Below are 25363 nucleotides of genomic sequence, written 5' to 3' on the forward strand. Positions count from 1 at the left end.
AGCTCCAATTTGACCCCTAGCTGGGGAACTTCCATATGTGGCAGGTGCGGCTGTAAAAAGGAGAAACACACAAACAAAAAAACCTCTACAACCTTGCTATTCAAAGTGTGGTCCACAGGAGTCCCTGCTGTGGCACAGTGGGTTAAGAATCTGGCTGCAGTGCCTTGGGTCATTGTGGAGACACGGGTTCAGTCCTTAGCCTGGGATCTTCCATATGCTGCAGGTGCAGCCATTGAGAAAAAAAAAAAAAAAAAGTGTGGACCAACAGCATCACCTAGCTGCTTGTCAGAAATGTAGAATTTGGAGTTCCCGTTGTGGCTCAGTAGAAATGAACCTGACTAGTATCCATGAGGAGGTGGGTTCAATTCCTGGCCTCTCTTGGTGGGCTAAGGATCCAGCATTGCTGTGAGTTGTGGTGTAGGTCACAGACACAGCTCAGATCCTGCGTTGCTGTGGCTGCGGTGCAGCTCTAATTTGACCCCAGCTAGGAACTTCCATGTGCCTCACAGGTGGCCCTAAAAAACAAAAAACAAAACAAAGCAAATGCAGAATCTCAGAACCTATCCAGACCTACTGAGTCAGAAGCTGCATTTTGACCAGATCCCCTGGGTGATTCACATGCTTGTCAAAATGTGAGAAGCCCAAACCCTAAACACGCACACACCTGTACACAAGCACATGCATATCTCATGTGAGGGCTAGGGGACATTTGTGTCACCGGTCCCTTTACCCCTTTGTAAAAAGCACAGAAAGGAGTGGCGGGCTCTGCTTTCGGAAGCAGGGTTTCCATAGAAGTACCTTGCTATGTACTTCTGCTGCAAGCAAGCAATGATAATTCATCTGTCCCTCGAGTTTTCCAAAGGATGGCCCAGGAGGAGATGGTGTGGAGAGAACGTGCTTTCAGGTGTGAAAGAGAAAAAGGAGCAGGGAGTTCCCGTCGAATCTAACTAGGAACCATGACGTTGTGGGTTCGATCCCTGGCCTCGCTCAGTGGGTTAAGGATCCAGCGTTGCAGTGAGCTGTGGTGTAGGCCGAAGACATGGCTTGAATCCCGCGTTGCTGTGGCTCTGGCATAGGCCAGCGGCCCTAAAAAGACAAAAGACAAAAAAAAAAAAAAAAAAAAGAAGGGGAAGGCGTGAGGCCTGTGGACCTGGCTGGCCTCCCGCCTTCACCCTCTAGCAGTGGTTCAAACCCACTCCTTCCCTGGCCTCCCCCAGTCTCACCCTCACCCCTTGGCCAAGGAGCCCGCTTTCCTCCGGAGTATCTGGAAGTGACAGGTGGCCCCTTCAGAGCCTGGCCTCTACTGAGCAGCATTGCCTCTTCTGATGTGGGGCTTCCCTGAAGATGTCTTCATTTGTCAGCAGCTGGTCTTTCCGCTCGACTGTGAGGTCTGGTCTTGGGAGGAGGCTTCACCGTCTCCCCGGAGCACCTGCTTGGTCTGGCCCCACCCCTGCTTGGCTCTTCCACTGAGCCAGGCCACTGGGAGGAGAGAGCCACACAGAGTGCCCTCCCCAGGCCCGCCTCCCCCTCCCCCTGCATGCTAGGGCCTGAGGCCACCTGGGCGGTCAGTCATGTCCCGTAACCAATAACCGATGTCTTCTTTTCTCCCCCTCACAATGCTAACCCATCGGAACTAACAGCAAGCATTCAGAATGAGCGTAAGTCCCCGGTGCCTGTCTGCACTTGTGCCTCTGGGAGGTTGGAGGGCAGCAAGAAGGGGCGGGAGACAGGGGGTCTAGTGGCTCCTCCACCCTGCCAGGGGGTCTGCTTGACACAGAGCCCTGTAGTGAGGTCCCTACCACAGGGGAGGGAAGAGGCTCACCCGAGCATCCCATTGATGGGAAAGGCAGAGAAGCAAGGCTGCTGCTCCCCCAGCCTCCAGGGGAGAACTTTGGAGCTGAGGACTACAAGCCAGAAGAACGGGCTCCTTGGCTGAAGACAAGTGCCTGGGAAGGTCCCTGGGAACTAAAGTGTCTTTCAGCTCCTTTCTCACCACAGTTTGGCCAGCTGCTGACCCTCCAGGGATCACTAGATTCATGGCCATTTGGTTCTGGAAATTGAGCTATTTTGGGTTCTTTTATTCATTCAACAAACATTTATCAAGAACTCCTGTATGCGAGGCATTGGAATATAAGACTGGGTAAAACAAAAGCCTGGCCTTAAGTTTCTCATAAAGATACTATAAGATCTTGGAGTTCCTGTCATGGCTCAGCAGTTAACAAACCCAACTAGCATCCATGAGGACGCAGGTTCGATTCCTGGCCTCGCCCAGTGGGTTAAGGATCCAGTGTTGCCGTGAGCTATGACTACAGGTCACAGATGCGACTCAGATCATGCATTGCTGTGGCTCTGACATAGGCCAGAAGCTACAGCTCTGATTCAACCCCTAGCCTGGGAACTTCCATATGCCGCAGGTGTGGCCCTAAAGAGACAAAAAGACAAAAAAAAAAAAAAAAAAAAAAAAGCTCTTAAAGGAATTCTTCTTATGCTTAGTCTTTAACACCCCCTTCCTGCCACCCTGTTAAAGGAGCTGGGTCTCTAGAACGGGGCACCCTTCACCCCCTGCTTGCCTGCTTGTCTGTGTGGCCCTGAAGCTGTGAATTTTGGCCTTTCCCCAAGTCGGGGACCCGGGCAGGTCCCTGCAGCCCTGACTGTCCACTGTGTGCTGTTGCAGTGTCCCAGCCCCCGACCATCACCAAGCAGTCGGTGAAGGACCACATCGTGGATCCCCGTGATAACATCTTGATTGAGTGTGAAGCAAAGGGGAACCCTGCCCCCAGGTGAGTGCATGGCAGGTAAAATCCAAGCTGGGTGCAGGGAAAGGGGCCCTCGAAGAGTGTTTAAATTGTTCTCTTCCCCCAAGGCTGATGATAGTTGGGGCAGTTTTCAAATTAAATATATCCATTCAAAAAATGTCCATCATGGGAGTTCCCATTGTGGCTCAGTGGGTCAAGAACCTGACACAGTGTCCCTGAGGATCCGGTTCCATCCTGGCCTTGCTCAGTGGGTTAAGGTTCCGGCATTGCCTCAAGCTATGGTGTAGATGGAAGATGCGGCTTGGATCCTGAGTTACTGTGGCTGTGGTGTAGGCCTAGGCTGGCAGCTCCGATTTGACTCCCAGTCCAGGAACGTCCATATGCCTCAGGTGCGGCCCTAAGAAGAAAACAAAAAGAAAAGCAAAAAAGGTGCATCAGGCATCCACTAGGCAGAAGGTACAATTTGGGTAAATAGGAAATTTAGCTGATGAGGAAACTAGGGGCCAGAAACCTTAACTGGCTTAAGTTCACACCAAAAAGCCAGGACCAGATATGAAGGGTTCCGACTTTGAATATAACATTCTTCCTGCTGCCTGTGTTCCCATCATCCATCCCACGCTTAGCTTGTAGGAAGTTCTTCTTCCTAGCTAACTTGAGTCTTTCTGTCTGAGCTGGTCTCTGCTTATTCATGTGCACCTCAGGATCACATGAGCTGCAGGTCTGCTGTAACAGGCTCTGTGTTAGATCTTGTTCCTCTCATTGTTCAACCACCACTGTCTTTCGGGGAAGGACCCATGGCCTTGGGAAAGGAAGCGAAATGGAGGCGCCGAGAGGTGAAATGCTCAATCCCAGGGCTCCGATGCCCCAGGCTAGGTTCATTTCTCACTAGTGATAAGCATGGGTGAGGAGGATGAGCTGCCCATCCACCACCTGCAAAGCAGCATCCACAGGTCGGCGCTTTCAGGCGCTTCATGCTGGATGCAGACCCAGACGGGACAGGACCCCATGTAGGGTGTGTCTGTCGGCAGGAGAAATGAGGCAGGGTGGAGCCTCAGGTGTGTGGTCCCCCACTTCTGCCTCCCACCCCGAGTGTGCCTGAGATGGTCGAGCCCAGAGCTGTGAGCCTAGGAACAAGCAGGACCTCTCTTGCCCATGATCACGGGTCACGCAGGGCATCGGTGATCTTGCTCCTTAGGTTTGCTCTTTCTCCCATAGTCTTTTGCGGGGACAATGACTCTGACACTAAGCGGCCAATGCTGCTCCTACCTCTTTTAAGATTAGGTCCTGGGGGAAGTTCCTGTTGCAGCGCAGTGGAAACGAACCCGACTAGTATCCATGAGGGTGTGGGTTCGATCCCTGGTCTTGCTCAGTGAGTCAAGGATCCGGCATTGCTGTGAGCTGTGGTGTAGGTGGTAGACGCGGCTCTGATCTGGCGTTGCTGTGGCTGTGGCGTAGGTTGGCAACTGTAGCTCCGATTCGCCCCCTAGCCTGGGAACCTCCATATGCCGCAGGTACATTAAAAAAAAAAAAAAAAAAAATAGGTCCTGGGCAGCTGCACGTTCCCCCCCCTCTCCAGGCACACACCTCCCCTTCCCTGGGGAAGCAGAGAGATGTTCCAGTGTCTTCACCCCAGGGCTCAGTTTTATTAAGGCTGCTTTTCCTTTCATAGCTGTTCCTCCTGGGCCATAATGTATAGCCGTGGTTTTATAATCTACATCCACTGGTCAGGAACGTAGAAAACCTGGGCCATTTCGCTTTGGCTTTAAGGAATAAGGACACAGGAGGGGCAGAGCTGGCCCCCTGCTGTGTTTGGGTTGGGTTGGGTTGGGTATAGGAATTTGGGTTTGCATTCCTGGTGGGAGGTAGGTGGGGAATGCTTGGGGGTGGAAGGAGCAGCTGACTCTGGATTTTAAAAAATCAAAATCCCTGCCTACTCCTCCCGAAGAACACAATCCCCCCAGGCTCCTTGGTGTCTATCCCTTAGAGCCATGACTCCCAGCCTGGGTTGGGTAAAACTGCTTATATCAGCTGCCTGCTCCAAAGATTCACCTGTGTGGGACCCAGGACTTGGCATTTTATCAGGCATCCTGGCAGGTTCTGCTGCTCAGCCAGAGCTGGGCCCCATCAGCCTGGAGGGGTGGTTGTGGGCCTGAGTCAGAGACTAGGGTCCCGAGATGCTAGCCTGGAGCTCAAGGTCTGGAGCCCCGACCCTACTACTCTTCATTGTCCCTGACCGCCTCCTCCCATGAACCACCCCCCAATGTTGTCCACAGCTTCCACTGGACTCGCAACAGCAGGTTCTTCAACATCGCCAAGGACCCCCGGGTGTCGATGAGGAGGAGGTCTGGGACCCTGGTGATCGACTTCCGCAGCGGCGGGCGGCCAGAGGAATATGAGGGGGAGTACCAGTGCTTCGCCCGCAACAAATTCGGCACAGCCCTGTCCAATAGGATCCGCCTGCAGGTGTCCAGTGAGTGCGTGGGGCGGGGCCAGGATGCCCTGCTCCCGGGCCAATGGAGGGTCGATCCAGAAGGGCTGACCCCCTCTTGACTCTGTGCATGTCCAGCTGGCTGTTCTGCTTCTGAACAGAGTGCAACCCCCTCCCCCAACTCAAAAAGATTCCTGGGAAAGGACGCTTCCAAACCAGTCTTGAACACCTTCACTAGCCACTCTGGGCACAGGGCGGGGAAGAAGAGGAGCCTTTAAAAATGTACATGCTGTACAGCAGAAAAAAAAAATTGTATTGGGGAAATAACTATTAAAAATAATAATAATAAAACATTCCTAGATGCAAAAAAAAAAAAAGATGTGCAGCGTTCAGACAAAAGGCCTTGCTTCTCCCGCCCTTCAAGGGCTGTGCCTCACTTGGTCTCACAGCCCTGTCCTGTTCTTGAGTCCCCATTGTTCTCCCATTTCCTCTTCTCTTTGCCCTCCTTGCCTGCCAGCCTGCAGCCCTGCTCCTTGCCCCAGCCCAGCCGTCACCCTCACTGCATCCTCCTTGGTCTGTTTCTCCCCAGAATCTCCCCTGTGGCCCAAGGAAAACCTAGACCCTGTTGTGGTTCAAGAAGGTGCTCCTTTGACGCTCCAGTGCAACCCTCCACCCGGACTTCCATCCCCAGTCATCTTCTGGATGAGCAGCTGTAAGTCTTGTTTTATTTCTGTATTAATCTTAGGGGGCATTCCATGGGGAGGAGTCTTCCCAGGGCTAAAAGACCTTGACTCGTGAGAAGTAGATAGGAGGTGGCCATGTGGATGAGAGCACCGGCTTTGCAGAAAGAGGTTGCTGGGGCTCACTTTTTAGCCCAGCTGCTCTTAGCTGTGTGACCTTGAGCCAGGTTGCTTGACTTCTCTGGGCCTCAGTTTACACTTCTGGAAAAAAATAGAGCTGATAATTGTACTTATCTAATAGAATTATTGTAAGGATAAATGAGTTAATACCTCCAAAGGGCTTATAACAGGGCCAGACACACAGCAAGTGCCTGGTATATTTGTGATGATAAAGAAAAGAAAGAGCAAAAGGAATGGGACTTGGAGAGAAACTGGTTTTCAGTCGGCCAACGGAAGGCAGGTTGAGACCAAGCCTTTGGTCCATCTGGATTTCCTCTGATTCCCTCTTCTTGGAGGATGGGAGATTTGAGAATGAAACTTTTGATGGAGTGATAGGGAGACTGGGTGTTTGGAGCAGGGGGACAGAGTACCATCCTTCAGAGCTTGTCCTGGCTCGGTCTTGGACAGAGGCTCACTTCACTGCCCTGGACCACTGTTTCTTGCTGTGTTTTCAATCAAAATAAGGGGGGGCAGTGCATTATGAAGATGGATAGAGGACTGCTTGCTGCCTGAGCATCTCCCTGGCTTCCTTCCTCCCTCATTTCCAGAATGCCTCCTGTCCCCTTATTCTCTGCCTATCCATCCACCCATCAATCTTTGGTTCCCCCTCCCTGCCTTTCACCCATCTTCTGTCTGTCTCTGAACTCTTATTAATCTGCTTCTAAAGGAGGCTGCTTTCAGTTGTTTGGTGAGGTGTGGAGGGCTTTGTGCTCCATCGTTGTCCCTCCCTTGTCTTGTCATTTGTGGGGAGAGTGGCCTGGCCACAGGTTGGAAGGTTGGTGTGTTAGCCAACAGTTCAGACTCTTCTCTCTCAAGCCCCGCATGACACTTATCACCAATCTGTGTCTGTGCTACATCCGAGCAAATCTCATGACCTTCCTCTTTCCTTTTCTCTGCCATCTCCCAGCATGACCACCATCAACTTTCCCCTGGGTTACAATAATCATCCATACCTGGCCTCCCTGGGGTTTTTTTTTTTTTTTTGGTTTTTGTTTTCGCTTTTTAGGGTCACACCTGCAGCATATGGACATTCCCAGGCAAAGGGTTGAATCAGAGCTACAGCTGCCAGCCTGTGCCACAACCACAGCAACACCAGATCTGAGCCGTGTCTGTGACCTTACATGGAAGCTCACAGCAATGCTGGATCCTTAACCCACTGAGTGAGGCCAAGGATTGAACCTGCATCCTCATGGATACTAGCTGGGTTTGTTTCCTCTGAGCCACAACAGGAACTCCCCTGTTCTCTCTATAAAAGTAAATCTGATTCATTCATTCATATGCTCAAAGTCCTTCATTTCCTCCTCGTCACCTCTGATAAAGTCCAGAGTCCTTTCCCTGGCACATAGCTCTCTTCCTGATCTGGTCCTGTCTGAGTCTCCATCCGTTCCCCTACCCCCTCATCCCTCCCCACCCTCCCTCCCCAGCTCAGGCTGTGGTCCTTACCTTTAGCATGCACTGTTCCTACTGTTGCTAGCTTTCCTTTCTCTTCTCCCTGGTAAATGTCATGCGGCCTTCAAGCCTCAGCTCAACCCCCAGAATGGACTGGGTGCTCCTTCTCTCAGCTCACCCCCTTCTTGCCTGGGGCTTCTCACTCGCCTCACTGCGTTGCATTTATCTGCTGTCTCTTCTGCTAGACCACAGGCACTTTGAAGGCAGGAACTGTCTTTCTTATTCATCTCTCCACAGGGCCTAGTGTGGTGCCTGACACATAGTAGGCCTACCAGGAACTCTTTGATAAATGATTTGAAAAGCTGACTGCCCATTATTGGAAAGTAGGCATCATTCACATTTAAGAAATGCTCTAAGAAACGGTGACTCAAGAGGTAAAAAGCAAGGACCTCCTGTTTAGCACAGGGAACTACATTCAGTAATCTCGTAATAACTATAATGGGAAAGAATCTGAAAAAGAACATATGTATAAATTAATATGTATACATGTACCTATGTATACGTACACACGAAAGAACATATACACATATATGTATATTCTTTTCAGATTCTTTTATATATGTACAACTGAAACTATATACCTGAAACTAACACAACATTGTAAAAATTAATTAATTAAGTGATTAAAACCACGTTTTAAGAGAAAAAAAATGGCAACTTGAGAAACAGTTTTCAGGGATAAAAAGGAAATACCTATGAGTAGTCAGCCTTATGAGTATATTCTTACAAACCTAACAGCCTAGAAATCTGAGCATTTGATTTTATACCTGATGTGGTGCTTGAAAAAATATAATGTAGTCAGCATTCTCAGCCACTCCTAGGATGTTGTTATTTAACTCTAAAAAGTACGCATTTTCAGAGTTCCCATCGTGGCTCTGCGGTAAACGAACCAGTATCCATGAGGACCCGGGTTTGATCCCTGGCCCCGCTCAGTGGGTTAAGGATCCGGCGTTGCCATGAGCTGTTGGTGTAGGTCACAGACGTGGCTTGGATCCCGCGTTGCTGTGGCTGTGGTGTAGGCTGGCAGTCATAGCTTCCTTCGATTCGACCCCTACCCTGGGAACCTCCATATGCCGTGGGTGCGGCCCTAAAAAGACAAAAAAAAAAAAAAAAGTGCACATTTTCATATTTTAACCTCTCTTAAAATTGGAAGGTATCCTAAAACAGATGGTGTGCATTGTTGATTGGTATAGATCTTACAGTTATAATTGGCGGTGCTTTTCTCATTCTCGGGGGTGGGTGGAGGTTTAAAAAATCAGCCAGGTGAATTCAACTCCCAACTTGCGGAGCATCTGGAGGATTGTGTTTCCTCCCTCTGGACCTGGAGCGAGTCAGATCTTTTGTGGCATGAACAGGAGATAGAAAAGCGTGGTCATAGAGCCTGGGCCTGGGGGGCAGGCAAGTCTACATTGAAATCCTACTCTCTCTTCCCTCCCGCTCTTGCAACCCAGATCATGTTAAATCCTCTGCTTTCTTATCTTTAAAATGTGAATAAGCCCTGCCTCTGAGTTGAGAGGATGAAATCAAGGTCAAGCTCTTGGCCCCCACCTGCCCCTCTGGAGGTGCTCAGTTGCCAGAAGTCCGATGGCTTTTATTGCTGTTGCCGTTACTGCTCACCTCCCACTGTACCTCTGCTTCCTTATAGCCATGGAGCCCATCACCCAAGACAAGCGTGTCTCCCAGGGCCATAATGGAGACCTGTATTTCTCCAATGTGATGCTGCAGGATATGCAGACGGACTACAGCTGCAATGCCCGCTTCCACTTCACCCATACCATCCAGCAGAAGAACCCCTTCAACCTCAAAGTTCTCACCAGTAAGTGCAAGCCCCTGCCCGGGGCTGGGAGCCGGGGCCGGGGGCAGCAGCCCGCTGAGCCCGAGCAGCCCCGGGCACCTGGGTCTGGGAGGAGCCTTGTCCATGAGGCTGACCTAGAAATCCTTCCAGCTCATTGTGTCTGAACGACTTTAGCAGCATCTCTTGATTCTGGAGCCTTGAATTAAACTCGGTCTTACTCTAAGCCAGTGCCTCTCAAACTTTGGTGGAAGCAGAATCACCTGGAGAACCTGGCATCCACACTTAAGCCCAGGCCTCTCCTGCCTGGCAGTCCTGGGCCTCTTTGGGCTTCAAGTGTTCTCTGGGTGTTATAGAGCACGCCAGAATTTGAGAGGCATTGCTGTAAGCAGTCATCTGGCATCTCTCTCATGTTTATTTCTAGTTATTATTTGGTTATCTTTATTTCTAGAATAAAGCAATACCATAGAGGGTGTTCCCTTCGTGGCTCAGCAGTTAACAAAACTAACTAGGATCCATGAGGATTCCGGTTCAATCCCTGGCCTTGCTCAGTGGGTTAAGGATCCAACATTGCCACGAGCTATGGTGTAGGTCGCAGACACGGCTCAGATCCCACATTGCCATGGCTGTGGCGTAAGCCGGCAGCTGTAGCTCTGATTCAACCCCTGGCCTGGGATCCTCCATATGCTGTGAGTGCGGCCCTAAAAAGCAAAACAAAAACAAAAACAAAAACAAACAAAAAAACACAGCTTAGAATATCCAAACTAGTGAGTACAGCAAGATGAATTGTATTTGATTCTGTAATAAGTATATGCCGGACCAGATGGACTCGCTGTGTTTGCAGTTGCAAGTTTATGTTGCAGTTTTATTTGTTTTCATTTTTATTCCCTGATTCTGTTTGGCTGCCACCAGAGTGAATCAGCATTTCTTGACCCATTCTAGCATCGGTGGCCCCTTACTAGGAGAGAGAGAGACACTTCTTGCCATGGACCAGCTGGCCTGCAAGTTTGGCTACAAAGTCCTCAGCCTGCTCAGGACACTGAAAGTGACTATATTAGTTTATACTGTGGCTTAACTTGCCTTCCGTAGAAAAGCCCTCCTGCTCCCAACCTTCATCTGACTCAGCCGTGAATGGTGTTTTCAATACCATGGACAGAGGCAGTGGGGGCTGGCAGGCAGAGGGCCCCATGCTAGAGTTGCCCATTTCCACTGATCGAAGAAAAAGAGGCTGAGCTCAGGCTTCCTGGAGTCCCTCGATGGGTTGATGATGCCTCCTGGGCGGGTGTAGGAGGCGAGGGAGAAGAGGGGGTGAGCTCACCCCTCACTCGGGACAGGTGGGCTCTTCTCTCCTTACCAGGCCCTGCCTGTGATGGGAACCAGGGGTGCTCAAAGCCAGCCCAGCCCCACACCCGGGTTCTACTGTGGTAGCCGCGTCAGAAGGAGCTTCCCTCCTGGTGCGAATTTTTTCCTTCTTTCTCTTCATGTTCTTCCCTTTTTTTATTCGCTTCCTTCTTCTCTTGTTCTGCCTCTTTTTCTCTCTCTTTCCTTCCTTCCTTCCTCCTTTCCCCCTGCCATCTTTCTCTCTTTGAACGCATTTCACCCTCTCTAAGCCTGGCCCTCGTGCCTCTGCAGCTCCCCACACCCTGCGCTGAGCTGCCCATACTCCGATAGCCAACAGGATGGCCGGCAACCCAGGGATCAGCCCCTCATGTTCCTGGCAGGGTTGCCCAGTTTCAGCTCGCTTGCTGCCTTCTCCCTGGTGTTCTTATTCTGGCCCCAGGCCTCCAGAGGACCCCTGAGAAGAAAATTGGGTTGTCTGAGGTGTCGCCCCAGTCCAGGGGTGACTATCTGCCAGCTGGCTGAGCTGGGCAGGACAGTGCGGTCTGCCCAGGACCTCAGAGTGGCCTCCAGAGCCAGGACAGAGCAGGCAGTGTTGGGAGTGGGAAGGGCAGGAACATTAAGGCCAAGATGCCTCCTGGACAGCCTTCGGTGCCATCTCCTGGATCCCTCTCTCCCAGGCTGGGTGATGCTCGAAGTCTGCCTCCTGTTTGGGGACCAAGTCATGTGAGCATCTGCAGTCCTGGCAGAGGCCCTTACTGTCACGTGGTATAGAAGCAGGGAGCCAGAGGTGGTGAAGAGCCTTCCTCTGGAGAATGAAGCAGTTAGAGCAACAACATTTAGAAGTTGGACTCTCCGGAGACATCCTTTTCTCCACCAGAGTAGATAAGGGATGTTTGTTTCTGCTTCATTTCTGGGAGCCCTATTCCACTGAAAACTCCTTCCTCCAAAAGCTGAGACGTCCCCTGGGTGATGGGAACAGAACCCTGTCGGCTTCCGGGAGTTCTCCCAGGGGCAGCGTTGGCTGGGAGCAAGTCCTGGGCATCCGAGCCAGCCCAGAATTGGGCACAGTTGCTTAAAATAGCTGAGTTGTGCTCTCTCTACTTTCCTGTCTGGAAAGGACACAAGCTTTTTCTTGTACCTTCAGAACCAGGTCTGGGGGTGGAAGGCAGAACAGACAAGTGGGGACAGCTTCAAAGACTGTTCTCACCAGGGGGGTTCTATCACAGGCTGCCCATTGGGGAAGAAATAAATCTATCACAGCCTTTTTTTAAAAAATATTACTGACTTTAAAGGAAGGACACAAAGGCATCTAATACAAAATACCGGGCAATGTAAAATCATTTTAAAATTTGGCTTGGGGATGCCATCAGAGACAAACAGTGAAGTCAGAATAACAAAGAGATGCCTGTCCCACTTTGTCCTTACCTCACGGGCACCAGGTCCCCACAGGGCCTTCTGCCCCAACAGGCAACCTTGGTGAGGGAGGCAGGCTGCCCCTGAGGAAGACAGTGGAGCTCTAACCCTGCTTCCTTCTAATGGCTATGGTCTAAATGACCTTCTTAGAGGAATCAGAAAGTCTTCCTCAGTTTCTTAAATGTGCTCCAGAATTCACAAGCTGTGAGGTCAGTTCTGAGCTTGGTCCCTTCTATTGCACCTGGTGGCGTGGGGGGCATGAAGCAAGGGCCCTGTCACCTGTGCATGCCGCTGTCCTGCAGAAAGCAGAGAAACGCTGCCTCCCAGGTCCAGTGGCTGCCTCCCCTCCCTCTTTGCCACCCTTCGTCTCTCTGCAGATCACTTCCCATCTTTAGCTCCAGATAAGCCCAAGCCAACTTCCCAAACACAGGCTAGGTCTTTTACAACACACTTCATTTTATTTATTTTATTTTTTTTTTTGGCCACACCCACAGCAGGTGGAAGTTCCCGGGCCAGGGATCAAACCCGTATCACAGCAGCACCTCCAGCCACAGCATTGACAATGCCAGATCCTTAGCTACAAGGCCACCAGGGAACTCCAGCACACCCCATTTTAAAGGATGGTTCTGAATAATGAAGCTCCTTCTTCCCGGATATTAAGCAAATTTGGGATGCAGCACAATGCAGGTCTCAGAAAAGAGCTCGCATCACCCCGCCAGGAGTTGTAACAGTATTTGATCCATCTTCAAATATGTAAATATTCTGGCGACACCTCATTCCTCAGGCTCTTGGGCTCGGTCCAGGCTTCTCAGGGCCACCTGCTTGGCATCTAGTCTGCTGTTCCAGTCCCCACCCACTGTTGTTGCCGTTAAGACTTGAACCTAGGAGTTCCCGTCGTGGCTCAGTGGTTAACAAATCCAACTAGGAACCACGAGGTTGCGGGTTCAATCCCTGGCCTTGCTCAGTGGGTTAAGGACCCAGCGTTGCCGTGAGCTTTGGTGTAGGTTGCAGACTCGGCTTGGGTCCTGCATTGCTGTGGCTCTGGTGTAGGCCTGCGGCTATAGCTCTGATTCGACCCCTAGCCTGGGAACCTCCATATGCCGCAGGAGCGGCCCAAGAAACGGCAAAAAAAGAAAAGACAAAACTTGAACCTAGTCGCTGGAAGGGGATGGTAGTAGGAGAATGAAAAACTACTGAAAGATGTTGACCTGATTATGTGCTCTATTCCAAAATGACTTTTTCACTGAAGATTAAATGCCCAAAGATTTCAATTACCTAATATTGGAGCCCAGACCACCGATCTTGTTCCTAAAGGAATGTCTTTATCCCAAGCTAGTCTGGAGATCTCTGAACCTCTAGCTTAGTCAGCAGGCCCTGTTCTAAATGTAGACCTCACGGCTCACACACTCTCTGTGTCCTGTCCCAGACTCCCTTTCTAATCCGAAAAGGTGACCCTCAGCCTAGCTCTCCCCACCTGTCTGGACCACTCCTAGCCTCCTCAGAAGGAGGCCTTTCAGAGTTCACTTTGTGGCTCCGCAGTTAACAAACCCGACTTGGATCCATGAGGTTTTGGGTTCGATCCCGGCTTCACTCAGTGGGTTAAGGATCTGGCGTTGCCGAGAGCTGCGGGGTAGGTCACAGACGCAGCTCAGATGCCGTGTTCCTGTGACTGTGGCGTAGGCCAGCTGCTACAGCTCCGATTCGAGGTATAGCCAGAGAGCCTCCATATGCCGTGAGTGCAGCCCTAAAAAGCAAAAAAAAAAAAAAAAAAAGCCTTTCTGCCAAGTCACATCTCAGAGACCACAAGCACTCACCTGGTCAGGTGGGAGGATGCTTATTGCTGGTAGCACATGATTGCTGGGCGCTGCCAAGGGTCCCTCTGTCCCACCCTGTTGCCGACGTGTTACTTTCTGTCTTCTCCCCCTCATTTACCTCCCACTCCTTGCAAGTTGGCTTCTGCTCGGGTAGGGTTTGCCTCCTGCCCCCGGGCTCACTAACATTCCTTTTTCTTTAGCCACCCCAGGAGCTGGCCTGATCCAGAGTCCTGGGACCTGGGGATCTGGCCGGGAAGGAGTTGTTCAAATTGCTACGGGATATCACTAATTTTTATCTCATTTGTTTGAAAACGTAATCGGAACCAAGCAATTAAAGATCAAGCCTAATTTCTTTATTAAAAAAAAAGAAACTTATTATTGCCTTCTTTTGCAGGATTTAACCTTTTCATCCCTTTCGGGGGCTGTTTTGTGTTGCTTTTTCTTCACCAAGCAGATTTCGTTTCCCACATATGCTGTGTGTTTCCTTTGCCAAAGACCACTGGTGCTCCCCGGTTGTTTTGTGGCTTTGCATTTCTGTTGTTGCCTCCCGTTTATGCCTCCATGACCTTGTCGTGGTCCCTGTTTGCTCACCCTCTTTTGTTTATTGCAGACCACCCCTATAATGACTCGTCCTTAAGAAACCACCCTGACATGTACAGTGGTGAGTCGCTGTGGTAACCTTGGGAGTAACCTTGCCTGTCCTAACCCCAGTTTGCCTAACTTGACTGATACCGCGTCATTAACGCGTGCTCGGTGCCAGGTCTGCCGGTTGGCCAGGTCAGGGTACCAAGGTGCCACCTCCAGAATGCTGCTCACTGGGAGGAAGGTGGCCAGTGTGGGAGGTGGAAGTGGCCCACGTGGTGTGACCTCCTGGAATGTGCCAGCCTCCAGTTGTGAGTTCTGCACACATTGGTCATGCCAGGGTAGGACTTCAAAAGAGCTTCTTGCAGGGGTCAGTTGAAGCTTAGGAATCAGTGGTGGATGGATGGAGAACATCTCAGGACAGGGCCGTTCCCACAGTCAGGAGGAAACAGGAAGTCTCGTTCCTCTTAATGGTTTAAAGGGCACAGAAAGCTTTGGAGTGCGTGTTTAGCTGACTTTTAAGTGTCCAGATGTGCATGGCCCGTGTTGCGCTCTAGCCTTTGTTACCAGGGGTACCATTTCACAGATCGCATTTCCCTTTCAAATCCGCCTGGGAAGTAGGAGGAAGAGTCTAGCTCTGAGTTCTCCTTCAAGGTAAGTTTCAATAAAGCTGAACCATCCATTGCAATCACCTGGGTCTCTTTCCTCTGGGAGTGCACACAAGACTCCAGTGCCCACCCATCCGCACATTTGCAAGTCATGGAACAGTTTCCATGAGGCATATTTCTAACTCATCACACAACTGGTTCCTCAAGCTGATTAGTCGTGTAATTGGCTGTTTCCGCACCTGAGCTACCCCCAGCCATGGCTCAAGAATGTCTTATTTTCCTTGAGCAACTAAAGGAATCATCATTTGCTGGCTCTGGAGAGGCAGCTGGTCCCCATCAGCAGTGATGCCTCGGAAGCTGAGGCTGCAGGTCCCCAGGGAGGTCATTGTGGGCTCAGCTAGGAAGTGTCTGTGCTATGATGTGCTGATATAAACAATGATTGGTGTCTGGAGTGGGGGATGGGAAGAGGGAGGGAGAGCCAGGAAGAGAGGCAAAGGCTTTAACTTGGCACCAAGCAGCCAGAGCCACACTGAGATCCTGCCAAGGAGATTTACTGCCCGAGGAAGCAGGGGACCTTTGTTAGATTCTGAGCACTGTTTGTTTTCAAAATAACGGGGCCAACTACCCTTGTGTCAAGAGGCCCAGAGCACTGGTGTGGAATGTGCCTTTTTTCTAAATCGGATTCTGGGTGATCTATTATGGAAGTAGTCTTAAAGCTGGAGTCCATCAAAGCCAGAAAGTCTCTTAGAGGCCATCTGGTCCAAACGCCTTGCTTTATATAAGATGAACCATTGAGGGGGCCATGCATGTAGAGTTATTTTATCAATGATAAGTTTGAGTGATTCCAGCCACTTATACAGTTTGTGACCAGGGGTAGATGTTATTATAAGTTAGTCAGCGGGAGTCATAAGAATTTTTCAGGGCTTTGAAACCAAGCAGAGCTCCCAAGAGTTCACAGGATGATTGACCTCAGCTCTTCAATCCAAGGTGGAACGGGGTGGAGTTCCCTTCACAACTAAGCAGTTAACAAACCTGACTAGGATCCATGAGGTTGTGGGTTCGATCTCTGGCATTGCTCAGTGGGTTAAGGATCGGCGTTGCCATGAGCTGTGGTATAGGTCGCAGATGTGGCTCAGATCTCGAGTTGCTGTGGCTGTGGTGTAGGCCTGCAGTTACAGCTCTGATTCGACCCCTAGCCTGGGAACCTCCTTATGCCGCGGGTGTGGCCCTAAAAAGCAAAGCAGAATGGGGTAACCACGTATGAAAAGGATATAAAGTCAAAGTAAGGCATATGTTGAACAAAGCACAGCTAGCATGAATGCTTCTAGAAAGAAATAGAAAGTGAACAGGAAGGAAGATAAGGTCCTTCCTAAGTTCAGGGAGCTGGACAGAGAGATACAGTGCTATGAACAATGCCCAGTACAACTGTCAGCTTGGCTTTGAAATATGGCGTGTCTCTTGTAGCAGTAGGGCCACCCTGTAATTACATATTGACCTAATGATTTCTGTGGTGGTCAGTCCTCTGAGCAGATAACCCCCTGAGCTGATAAGTAGCAGGGGGAAGCTGACTGAGATGACAACTTGCCACTTAGCATTTATCCAGGCAAGGAGGTAGGAAGCTAAGAGCATGCACTTTGAGGTAGACTGCCTGGATTTAAACCCAGGCTCCGGGGAGTTCCCGTTGTGGCTCAGCGGAAACGAATCTGACTAGCATCTATGAGGACAAAGGTTCGATCCCTGGCCTGGCTCAGTGGGTTAAGGATCTGGTGTTGCCGTGAGCTGTGGTGTAGGTCGCAGATGCGGCTCGGATCTGGTGTGGCTGTGGCTGTGGCGTAGGTCAGCAGCTACAGCTCCGATATGACCCCTAGCCTGGAAACCACCATAGGCCTCAGGTGTGGCCCTAAAAAGACAAAATATAAATAAAAATTAAAAAAAAAATAAACTCAGGCTCCAGGACATTCCATGGAGTGACATTGGGCAAGTACTTTACTGTGTCAGAGCTTTAATCTCCTCATCGGCAAAAGGGGTGTATTACCCACCCCACAGGATTGTTGTGATGATTAAGCAGGATAATGTGCATATGTTCCTAGAATGGTGTTGGAGACATCGCTGATTAGTAACTGTTACCATTACTGGTGTTAAAAGGAGTGGCTTAGTGTTGACTGTGTCAAGTACAATTGTTCTTTGCTTCTGAAATTAAGAGGGAAGAGGAGAACTTGAAGAGCAGCTTCAGGGAGGAAAGCGGGCACAATTATGGGAAGAAAATAGCATGGAGAGAGAAATTTTAAGGCAGACTAGAAAAAGAAGGCTTTTCCGAATCTCAACCATCCTCAGAACTGGCCAAGAACAAAGCTCCAACTCTTGCATGAAGACTTGGGTTAGATTTATGGAAGAGAATTTCTGGCAGTAGAAGGTATCAAATGTTACTAGACAAAGAGTTTTCCTGTGTTCGGGGGCTGTGTGGTCAGCTGCTTCTAGAGCCAGGGAGGCAGATGAGACTCTAGGGATCCAGCCCTGTGAATTCTCAGTTCTGAGAACTGGAAGCAGCAAAGGTCAGACTCCAGCCGCCCCTAAAAGCTCTTTGTGGCAAAGGTTTTCAATCCATCTGATTCCACCTCTCTTCTGCTAACCCACAACACGACAGAGGGGAGCAACTTGGGTTTTTAGCCATCCTGACCTGTCCTCTTGCAGGAGACCATTGAGGCATTTTGCATTCAGCGATTCAGGGGTTGCATTCAACCAGTTTGAGGTGGTTGAAGCAGAGGTGTCTCCTGACATCCCCCTGCTGACCACTGACCGCTGACCAGATTCCCCTGGAAACTCACGAGCCCACTCCTGCACCACAGCTTGTGAGAGCAGGAGAGGATGGACTGCCCTGGGAATAGAGGTCAGATGGGCCCACATGGGAAATCTCTTCCTGCATCCTCAGACGTGAGCTTTAGCAGCTGGATTCTGAGTTTGATCAGACATTAGATCCGATCCCAGCCCTGAAAATTAGGGAGAGTAAGAGAAGCGTCATCAAGCTGGAGAGGCTGGATCCCCACCTCTGAGAAGGTGGTGAGATCCTGTGATGCACTAAAGACTCTGTCATCTTCCGCCGTATAGAGTCTCATAGCGTAATCACCTTTGTCTCCAACACTTCCTGGGTCTATGTCTCCAGCGAAAGAAATTAGCCATCCTCCCCTGGGAGCAGTGGCTCCCAGAGCCATCAGCTGGATTAGCCTTTAAATTTTCATGTAAACCCCTTTTCTATAAGACCACATTTTTTCATGACCTCTGAGTCTAGCCTTCTTGTCCCCTCATGATACCATGTGTCACTCTGATGCCTCTTCAAGCTTCTCATGGCCTTAATAATCCAGTTGAGATGCCTTTGGAGCCTCTTAATTTCCAGCCTGGCTTCTTTTTTTTTTTTTTTTTTTTTTTTTTTTTTCCATTTGGGGCCTGACTTTAATAGCCACCAAGCTGAGATGGTAAGAACAATATTCAAGAAAAACATAGTGGAAGAGTTTCACCAGAGTAGCTCATTAGGACAAAAACATCTTTCTCCCTTAATCTCTTTTGCCCTTGAATTTTGGATTTCTTTGCTGTAAGTAAGAAAGATATTCCCCCAGCTGACTGTCAGAAGTAAGAAGTGGGGTTCTTTAAAGACAGAGGCAATAGGCGTTCCCATCGTGGCTCAGTGGTTAATGAATCCGACTAGAAGCCATGAGGTTGCGGGTTCGATCCCTGGCCTCGCTTGGTGGGTTGGGGATCTGGCGCTGCCGTGAGCTGTGGTGTAGGTCACAGACGCATCTCAGATCTGGCGTGGCTGTGGCTCTGGCTCTGGCGTAGGCTGGCAGCAACAGCTCCGATTGGACGTCTAGCCTGGGAACCTCCATATGCCGTGGGAGCGGCCCTAGAAAAAGAAGGCAAAAAGACAAAAAAAAAAAAAAAAAAAAAAAAAAAGACAGAGGCACTAGAGAATAGATGCTAGAACACACACTTTGGCACCACATGGTCCAGAATCCAAAACATCACTGGCTTGTGACCTTGGCAAGTCCACGGGCTCCATGAGCCTCTGTTTCCTGGAAAATGGGGGTAATACCCGCCAAGCTTGCTGTGAGGATCAAGCGTGATGATGGTGGTGATGGAGCTGAGCCAAGCGCTCAGCCTGTACTGAGTGCTCACCCAGTGGTGGCCCCGATTATGACCTCTGCCTTTAGGATGTCCTTCCCCGTGTTTTTGACCTGTGGCTGGTTTCCCGGTAGCTTCTCCTCCTCCGGGATGACTCTGCGGTTGCTAGCCCACATCCTATAAATGAAGTCTTGCCATAACTTTTTATAGTCCCAGCTGCAGCGTGTCAAGGCAGCTGCCGCTCTTTCCCATACTTATTGCTTTGCTGGGCATGCGTGCTGGTGGGGCTGCATGCTACAGTGTGCATTAAACATCCACAGGGTCACAAATCGGTTTCTGAAGGCTTTGTGCCCACGTGGAAGGAGCCTGCCGACAGAAGCTTCCATGCAACCCCAGAGTGCCCAGCTCTCATCAGATTCACCAAACTGGCCCAGAGCCTCCTGCCCTGAAATCTTCTCCTCAGGGTGCCCCTGACCTTGTGTTGTCTGTTTGGGTGATTTCATGAGGATGGGTGGGAGGGAGCTGCTGCTTCCGTATCAGGCGTCTCTGGTACTGAGAGCTGGATGCGGTCAGAGTTAGAGATGGTAACCAATTAACCACATAATGGATTAACCCTTCAGTAGCCACTGTTGGATGTGTGTGTGCTGGTGGAACAGGTGAGGACCTTTCCAAAAAGAGCGATAACAGGTGGTGAATTGTGCCTTCTGTTTTGTTCTCCTCTTGAATTTCTCCATCCCACGGTCATTTTCCTGAACACTAGCTATGTGCCACATTTTGTGCCAGCAGCCTAACTACACCTCTGCCTGTGTGTCCTCATTCTTTCTCTTACCCGAAGGGTAAAATAGATGCCAGCTCTGTGAAACCCACTCCCCGATGGCTGGTAGAAAGAAGCTGAGTGCCTTAGGACAGGAGCCCCACTGCTCTAGCTGGTCACCAGCTAGCCCAGCGATGTTGCAGAGACAGGGTTCCTCCTGCCACCCTGTCCTCACTCTGCCAGCACCCAGTCGCAATACCTGCCCCCCTGTTCCCGTGCCCAACAACATACCCTGCATTCACTCCAGGCATGTCTGAGAGTCCCCCCTTCCTGGCAGCCCAGCCTCCGCCACCCCTCCCCTCTCCAGCTGAGTCAAAGACCCACCCATTCAACCCATGGGTGGTTATCTTTTATAACCCAGCTTATAGTTATCTTTTTAACTTCTTGTTTACAATCATACACCTTTTGAGCAAGGAGGGGACCCCTCCAGTTTCCCTCTGCTTTGGGGTTGCTGGTGGCAAAATCCTTGTCCTCCATTCCACCCTGTGTCCATAGAGCTGTGCAGAGAGCTCTGAGGGAGACATGAGCTTCGGGTAGGGCGTGGTCGCCTGCGCTGTGATGTACCCAGGCTCTCGTGTTCCCTTCCACCGGGAAGCAGCCACCCTGACAGTGTGGCACTCTGGAAGCCACCTGGCCTTCAAAACTTGCATGTCGTTGACTCCAGAGCCCAAGGCTGCCCCAGCCTCATTGAATTGTAGATCACCTCCTCCATCTTGGCTGCCACCTGCCTCTCACCCCTCCCCCCATCTCTCACATCCAATTAACACCCCCCTCCCCAGCCCCTCTTCCCAAGTCATTAGTGAAGAAGCAGAGTGGTCTTGGCCCCACAGTGATTTCCTGTCACGTCTGTTCATTAATTCTCGCCCTGTCTTTGCTAAACCATTCATAATACTCCCTGCAGCTCTGACTGTTCAACTGAGTCTTTGTGGCTTCATCCCAGCGCCTTGTATCCAGGGTCCCAAAGAGCCGGTTATCTGTCCTGTAGCCCCAGTACGCACCTTCTCTTTCTCCCATTGCGGCTGAGATGGCCTCCCTGGGGGCCACTGAGGATCCCAACACGAGCTGCTGGGGGAGTAGGGGACTCCCCGCTCAGGCAGCCCCTCCCTAATTCTAGGGACAGCGGCTTCCTGAGCTGTGAGGGAAGCTGGACTCCACTTGGCAGATCCTTTCGGAACTTAGAGCTGCTCACACCCACGCTCGGGTGGGGCCGAGGAGCCCCACGCTTCCTAACACCCCTCTCTTGCTGATGCCCCAGCCCTTGGGGTGGTTTCAGCGGGGAGGGTCTGGGGGCTTGGTGCCTCTGAGGGTAAGGGGGTGAGCAGGAGGGCACGACGACCTTTCTCTCCAGCCCGACAGCTCTGGCCTAGCTGGGTCAGCCCTCGGGGCAGGAGGCTCATGAGCTCACAAGAGCTTGTTCTATCCTGTTTCAGCCCGCGGAGTTGCGGAAAGAACACCCAGCTTCATGTATCCCCAGGGCACAGCGAGCAGTCAGATGGTGCTGCGCGGCATGGACCTCCTGCTGGAGTGCATCGCTTCTGGGGTGTATGTTTACAACCCTCCCCCCCACACACACACCCGCTACACCCCCCCCCCACGCCACAGCCCCACTTCTGGCCCCCCTCTAGGAGGAGGGGCTGGGGTTTATGCACGCTCCATTCTTGCCACATTGGTGGGGGGAGGGGAGCAAAAAAGAAGCAAACAGCTTCCAGTGGGGATGCTGCCCATCAGAGTCCTCTCCATCCCATTCTGGCCGCTCTCTTTTGTACATAATGAGCGAAGGAGATGGCTGGCTTCCGGTATGTGTGGTAGACCCTCTTGGGATCTTGGATAAGTCCCTCAGGCGCCCTGTGGCTGAGCATCCTCTCTGTAGAGGAAGGATCAGCTCGCAGAGGACGTCCATCCTGTCCTCCTGGGCCCGGGTGAAACTGACAGCACTAACAGCCTGAACCCAGCCAAATCCCAGACTGGGACCTAAACCCATGTGCCGGGACTCGAACCCAGCCAAAACTCAGACTGGGACTTGAACCCACGGTTTTGCTTGTTTGTTTGTTTTTGTCTTTTTGCCATTTTCTTGGGCTGCTCCTGCTACATATGGAGCTTCCCAGGGTAGGGGTCGAATCGGAGCTGTAGCTGCTGGCCTACACCACAGCCACAGCAACACAGGATCTGAGCCAAGTCTGCAACCTATATCACAGCTCACGGCAACGCCAGATCCTTAACCCACTGAGCAAGGCTAGGGATGGAACCTGCAACCTCATGGTTCCTAGTCAGATTCGTTAACCACTGAACCACAACAGGAACTCCAAACCCACAGTTTTAAATTAGAACCACTTACCCTGTGTCTGGACTCACTGAGGTTCTGGTTCCTCATGTCTCCCCACAAAAGGAATTCAGCGCGAGACAAAGTGATAGGCAAGAAATAGATTTATTAAGCTAGGACGTTTGTGAGAGCTGCAAGCAGGCAGGCAAGGAGGCTCTGCCCTGAGGATCCAGTGGGCTACAGTTTTATCATCCAAGGGGAGTGGGGGTCAGAAAAGACCACCTCGTCCTCTTTCTTCGAGCAGTACCTCCTCCTTGGTATCTGGTAAGGTGTGTATTCAAATCAGCAGAAGGGTGGTCCTCAAATTCCTGCTCTTGATCTGAATCTGAATGCAGGCCCCATCCCATCCCCCACTCAATGTCTCCTGTCTCCACTAAGCGAACAAGCCTGCCTCATTCTGATGGCTTTTGGGGGCAATTTATTAAATTACAGTGATTGGAGTTCGCGTTGTGGCCCAGTGGTTAACGAACCTAACTAGCGTCGATGAGGACACAGGTTCGATCCCCAGCCTCGCTCAGTGGGTTAAAGATCTGGCGTTGCTGTGAGCTGTGGTGTAGGTCACAGATGTGGCTCAGATCCCAGCATTGCTGTGGCTGTGGGGTAGGCCGGCGGCTACAGCTCTGATTTGACCTCTAGCCTGGGAACCTCTGTATGCCGAGGGAGTGGCCCTAAAAGACAAAAAATAAAAATAATAATAATAATAACTTACAGTGATCTCCCAACATCCCCTAGGTTTCCGTCTCTATCTATGATCCTTTATTGGGATTCCTGCCTGTGCCTACTCCACCCCATCACAAGTACACGTTCAGGGCCCCTGGGTGTTTTGGGCTCCATACAAGAGTCGCAGAGCCACCGTTAGTGACACGTCCCTGTCTCTCTTGGTCCCTCTTAGCCCAACACCAGACATCGCATGGTACAAGAAAGGTGGGGACCTCCCATCTGACAAGGCCAAGCTTGAGAACTTTAACAAGGCCCTGCGTATCACCAATGTGTCTGAGGAAGACTCTGGGGAGTATTTCTGCCTGGCCTCCAACAAGATGGGCAGCATCCGGCACACGATCTCGGTGAGAGTAAAGGGTACGTTGTGTGTATTTCTCATTATGATGATTTTTGCCAGCCCTCCGCTCCCTGACCACCCTCCCCTCTCACGGTGGTTGGGGGCAGGGTGAGTGGGAAAAGCATCCAACACTCTGATTGGCGGCAATTGTGACCTGCAGGAAGGGTGTCACCCCGTGTGTGTGTGTGTGTGTGTGTGTGTGTGTGTGTGTGTGTGTGTGTGTGTGTGTGTGTGGGAGGGAGGTGGGTCTAAGGAGATCCGCCTGACCATTGCTCAACTTCCCTTTGTGCCCAGGACTCCCTCAGCAGGTGCGCTTTTTCCCCCGGCCCGTTTGGATCACCCAGAACCTTTTCCATTTTTGGTTTCACATTCCTGTTCATGGTGTGTCTGTCTTAGCTTGTGCTGTCTGTGAACTTGTGCATGGTTCTTTTTAAAATGGGCATCATCGTGGCACAAATTATTGTTTTTTAAAATCACTTCCCAGAGTTCCCTGGTGGCTCAGTGGGTTAAGGATCCGGTGTTATCACTGCTGTGGCTTGGGTCACTGCTGTGGTGCGGGTTTGATCCTTGGCCTGGAACTTCCACAAGGCTCAGACATGACCAAAAAAAAAAAAAAAAAAAAATCGCTTCCCTTCCCAAAAAGCATAGATGGCACACTGAGCTCTTATAGGCAATGGAGCATGTGCCTTCAGGGTTTCCAGCCATGGATGGTGGGGTATGCCAGTCGCTTCTCAGTCTGAATGGTGGGGATGAATGGATGGTAGGGTGATGAGTCTGATGCCACAGGCAAGAACTTTCTTAGCACATGCTCACTGGACCCGTGACCTTGGTTTCAGCACCACACTCACATCAGGTTTCTTAACCTTTTTTGAGGTTTCAAGATCTTTGGGAATCTGATCTGAAAGACCCTCTTTTCAGAAAAATATGTGTCTACATAGTCACAAAAATTTCCAAACAATTGGGAGGGGTGGCCAGCTAAGAGCTTCTGTTCTAATCAAAGCTCAATGCCTAAAACAATGAATATCAGGCCTTTCCTAAAGTCTCATCTTGCAGCAAAAACGGCAGAAATCCAGAGGGGCCAACCCCTACCCACCCTCCCCAGCTTGAGCCTTGGTTGCAGGTCATGAGCACCCAAGAAGCTCTCAAAACTGTGGCCACCCGGCTTCCCCTGAGGACTCTGATTTAGTAGGTTCAAGATGGGCCCTGGCATCCATTGCGTGTTAAAAGCTCTCCAGGGGGGCGCACGTGAGCAGCCTCAGTTTAGAACTGATCTGTAAACTTGAACTAAATCCGTCAGCCTCTGCGGCACCAAGCCAACCAAAGGCAGGCTGCACCGTCAACCCATCAGGATGAGCCCTGGGCAGGTGGCAAGGGCCTGGTAGGGCTGGCACTCAGGGACTCCTGCCTTCCCAGAGGGAGCCCATTTGGTTTCTGCTGCCTGCCCATGTCATCTGACACCTCTGCCTATGCCTGTCCTTGTCTTCCAGCTGCTCCCTACTGGCTGGACGAACCCAAGAACCTTATCCTGGCTCCTGGCGAAGACGGGAGATTGGTGTGTCGAGCCAATGGGAACCCCAAACCCACTGTCCAGTGGATGGTGAATGGGGAACCTTTGCAATGTGAGTAGCACGCCATTGCCCCACCAGCCTCTGTTCCCTGTCCCGTCAGATCCCCGTCCCTGTGGGCCAGCCCTGTTGCTCCAGAAGTGAGGGAGCAGACCATCTCTTTTGCCACCTCAAGGGGCCGGAAACCTGCCTCATTCGTATGTATAAGAACAGGAGGCCCTTGGTTAGGGTCCCATGTTTAAGAGCTTTCTGCTCTTGGGGGTTTTTCATACTGCTTTTTTCGGTTTGGGGTTTTTGGGGTTTTTCAGGGCTGTACCCATGGCATATGGAGGTTCCCAGGCTAGGGGTTGTATCAGAGCCATAGCTGCCAGCCTACACCACACCCACAGCAGTGCCTGATCCTTACCCACTG

At 51.0% G+C, this 25363-nt stretch overlaps 1 protein-coding gene across 40 annotated transcripts in view; it reads left to right on the forward strand.

The window, feature by feature from the left end:
• The window catches only part of NFASC (neurofascin), a 213048-nt gene that overhangs the window by 132572 nt on the left and 55113 nt on the right, over positions 1-25363 (forward strand). For 18 of the 40 annotated variants that reach the window (XM_021063230.1, XM_021063244.1, XM_021063243.1 and 15 more), the window contains exons 4-12: positions 1641-1658; positions 2675-2780; positions 5030-5226; positions 5774-5896; positions 9178-9348; positions 14503-14553; positions 21440-21551; positions 23222-23406; positions 24874-25005. In XM_021063230.1, coding sequence (XP_020918889.1) covers positions 1641-1658; positions 2675-2780; positions 5030-5226; positions 5774-5896; positions 9178-9348; positions 14503-14553; positions 21440-21551; positions 23222-23406; positions 24874-25005 — 1095 coding nt within the window. The remainder of the gene's footprint in view (positions 1-1640; positions 1659-2674; positions 2781-5029; positions 5227-5773; positions 5897-9177; positions 9349-14502; positions 14554-21439; positions 21552-23221; positions 23407-24873; positions 25006-25363) is intronic. The other 22 variants (XM_021063265.1, XM_021063241.1, XM_021063263.1 and 19 more) reach the window with 3 other exon arrangements.

This window comes from Sus scrofa, chromosome 9 (assembly GCF_000003025.6).
Source record: "Sus scrofa isolate TJ Tabasco breed Duroc chromosome 9, Sscrofa11.1, whole genome shotgun sequence".
In the NCBI taxonomy this organism is placed as follows: domain Eukaryota; kingdom Metazoa; phylum Chordata; class Mammalia; order Artiodactyla; family Suidae; genus Sus; species Sus scrofa.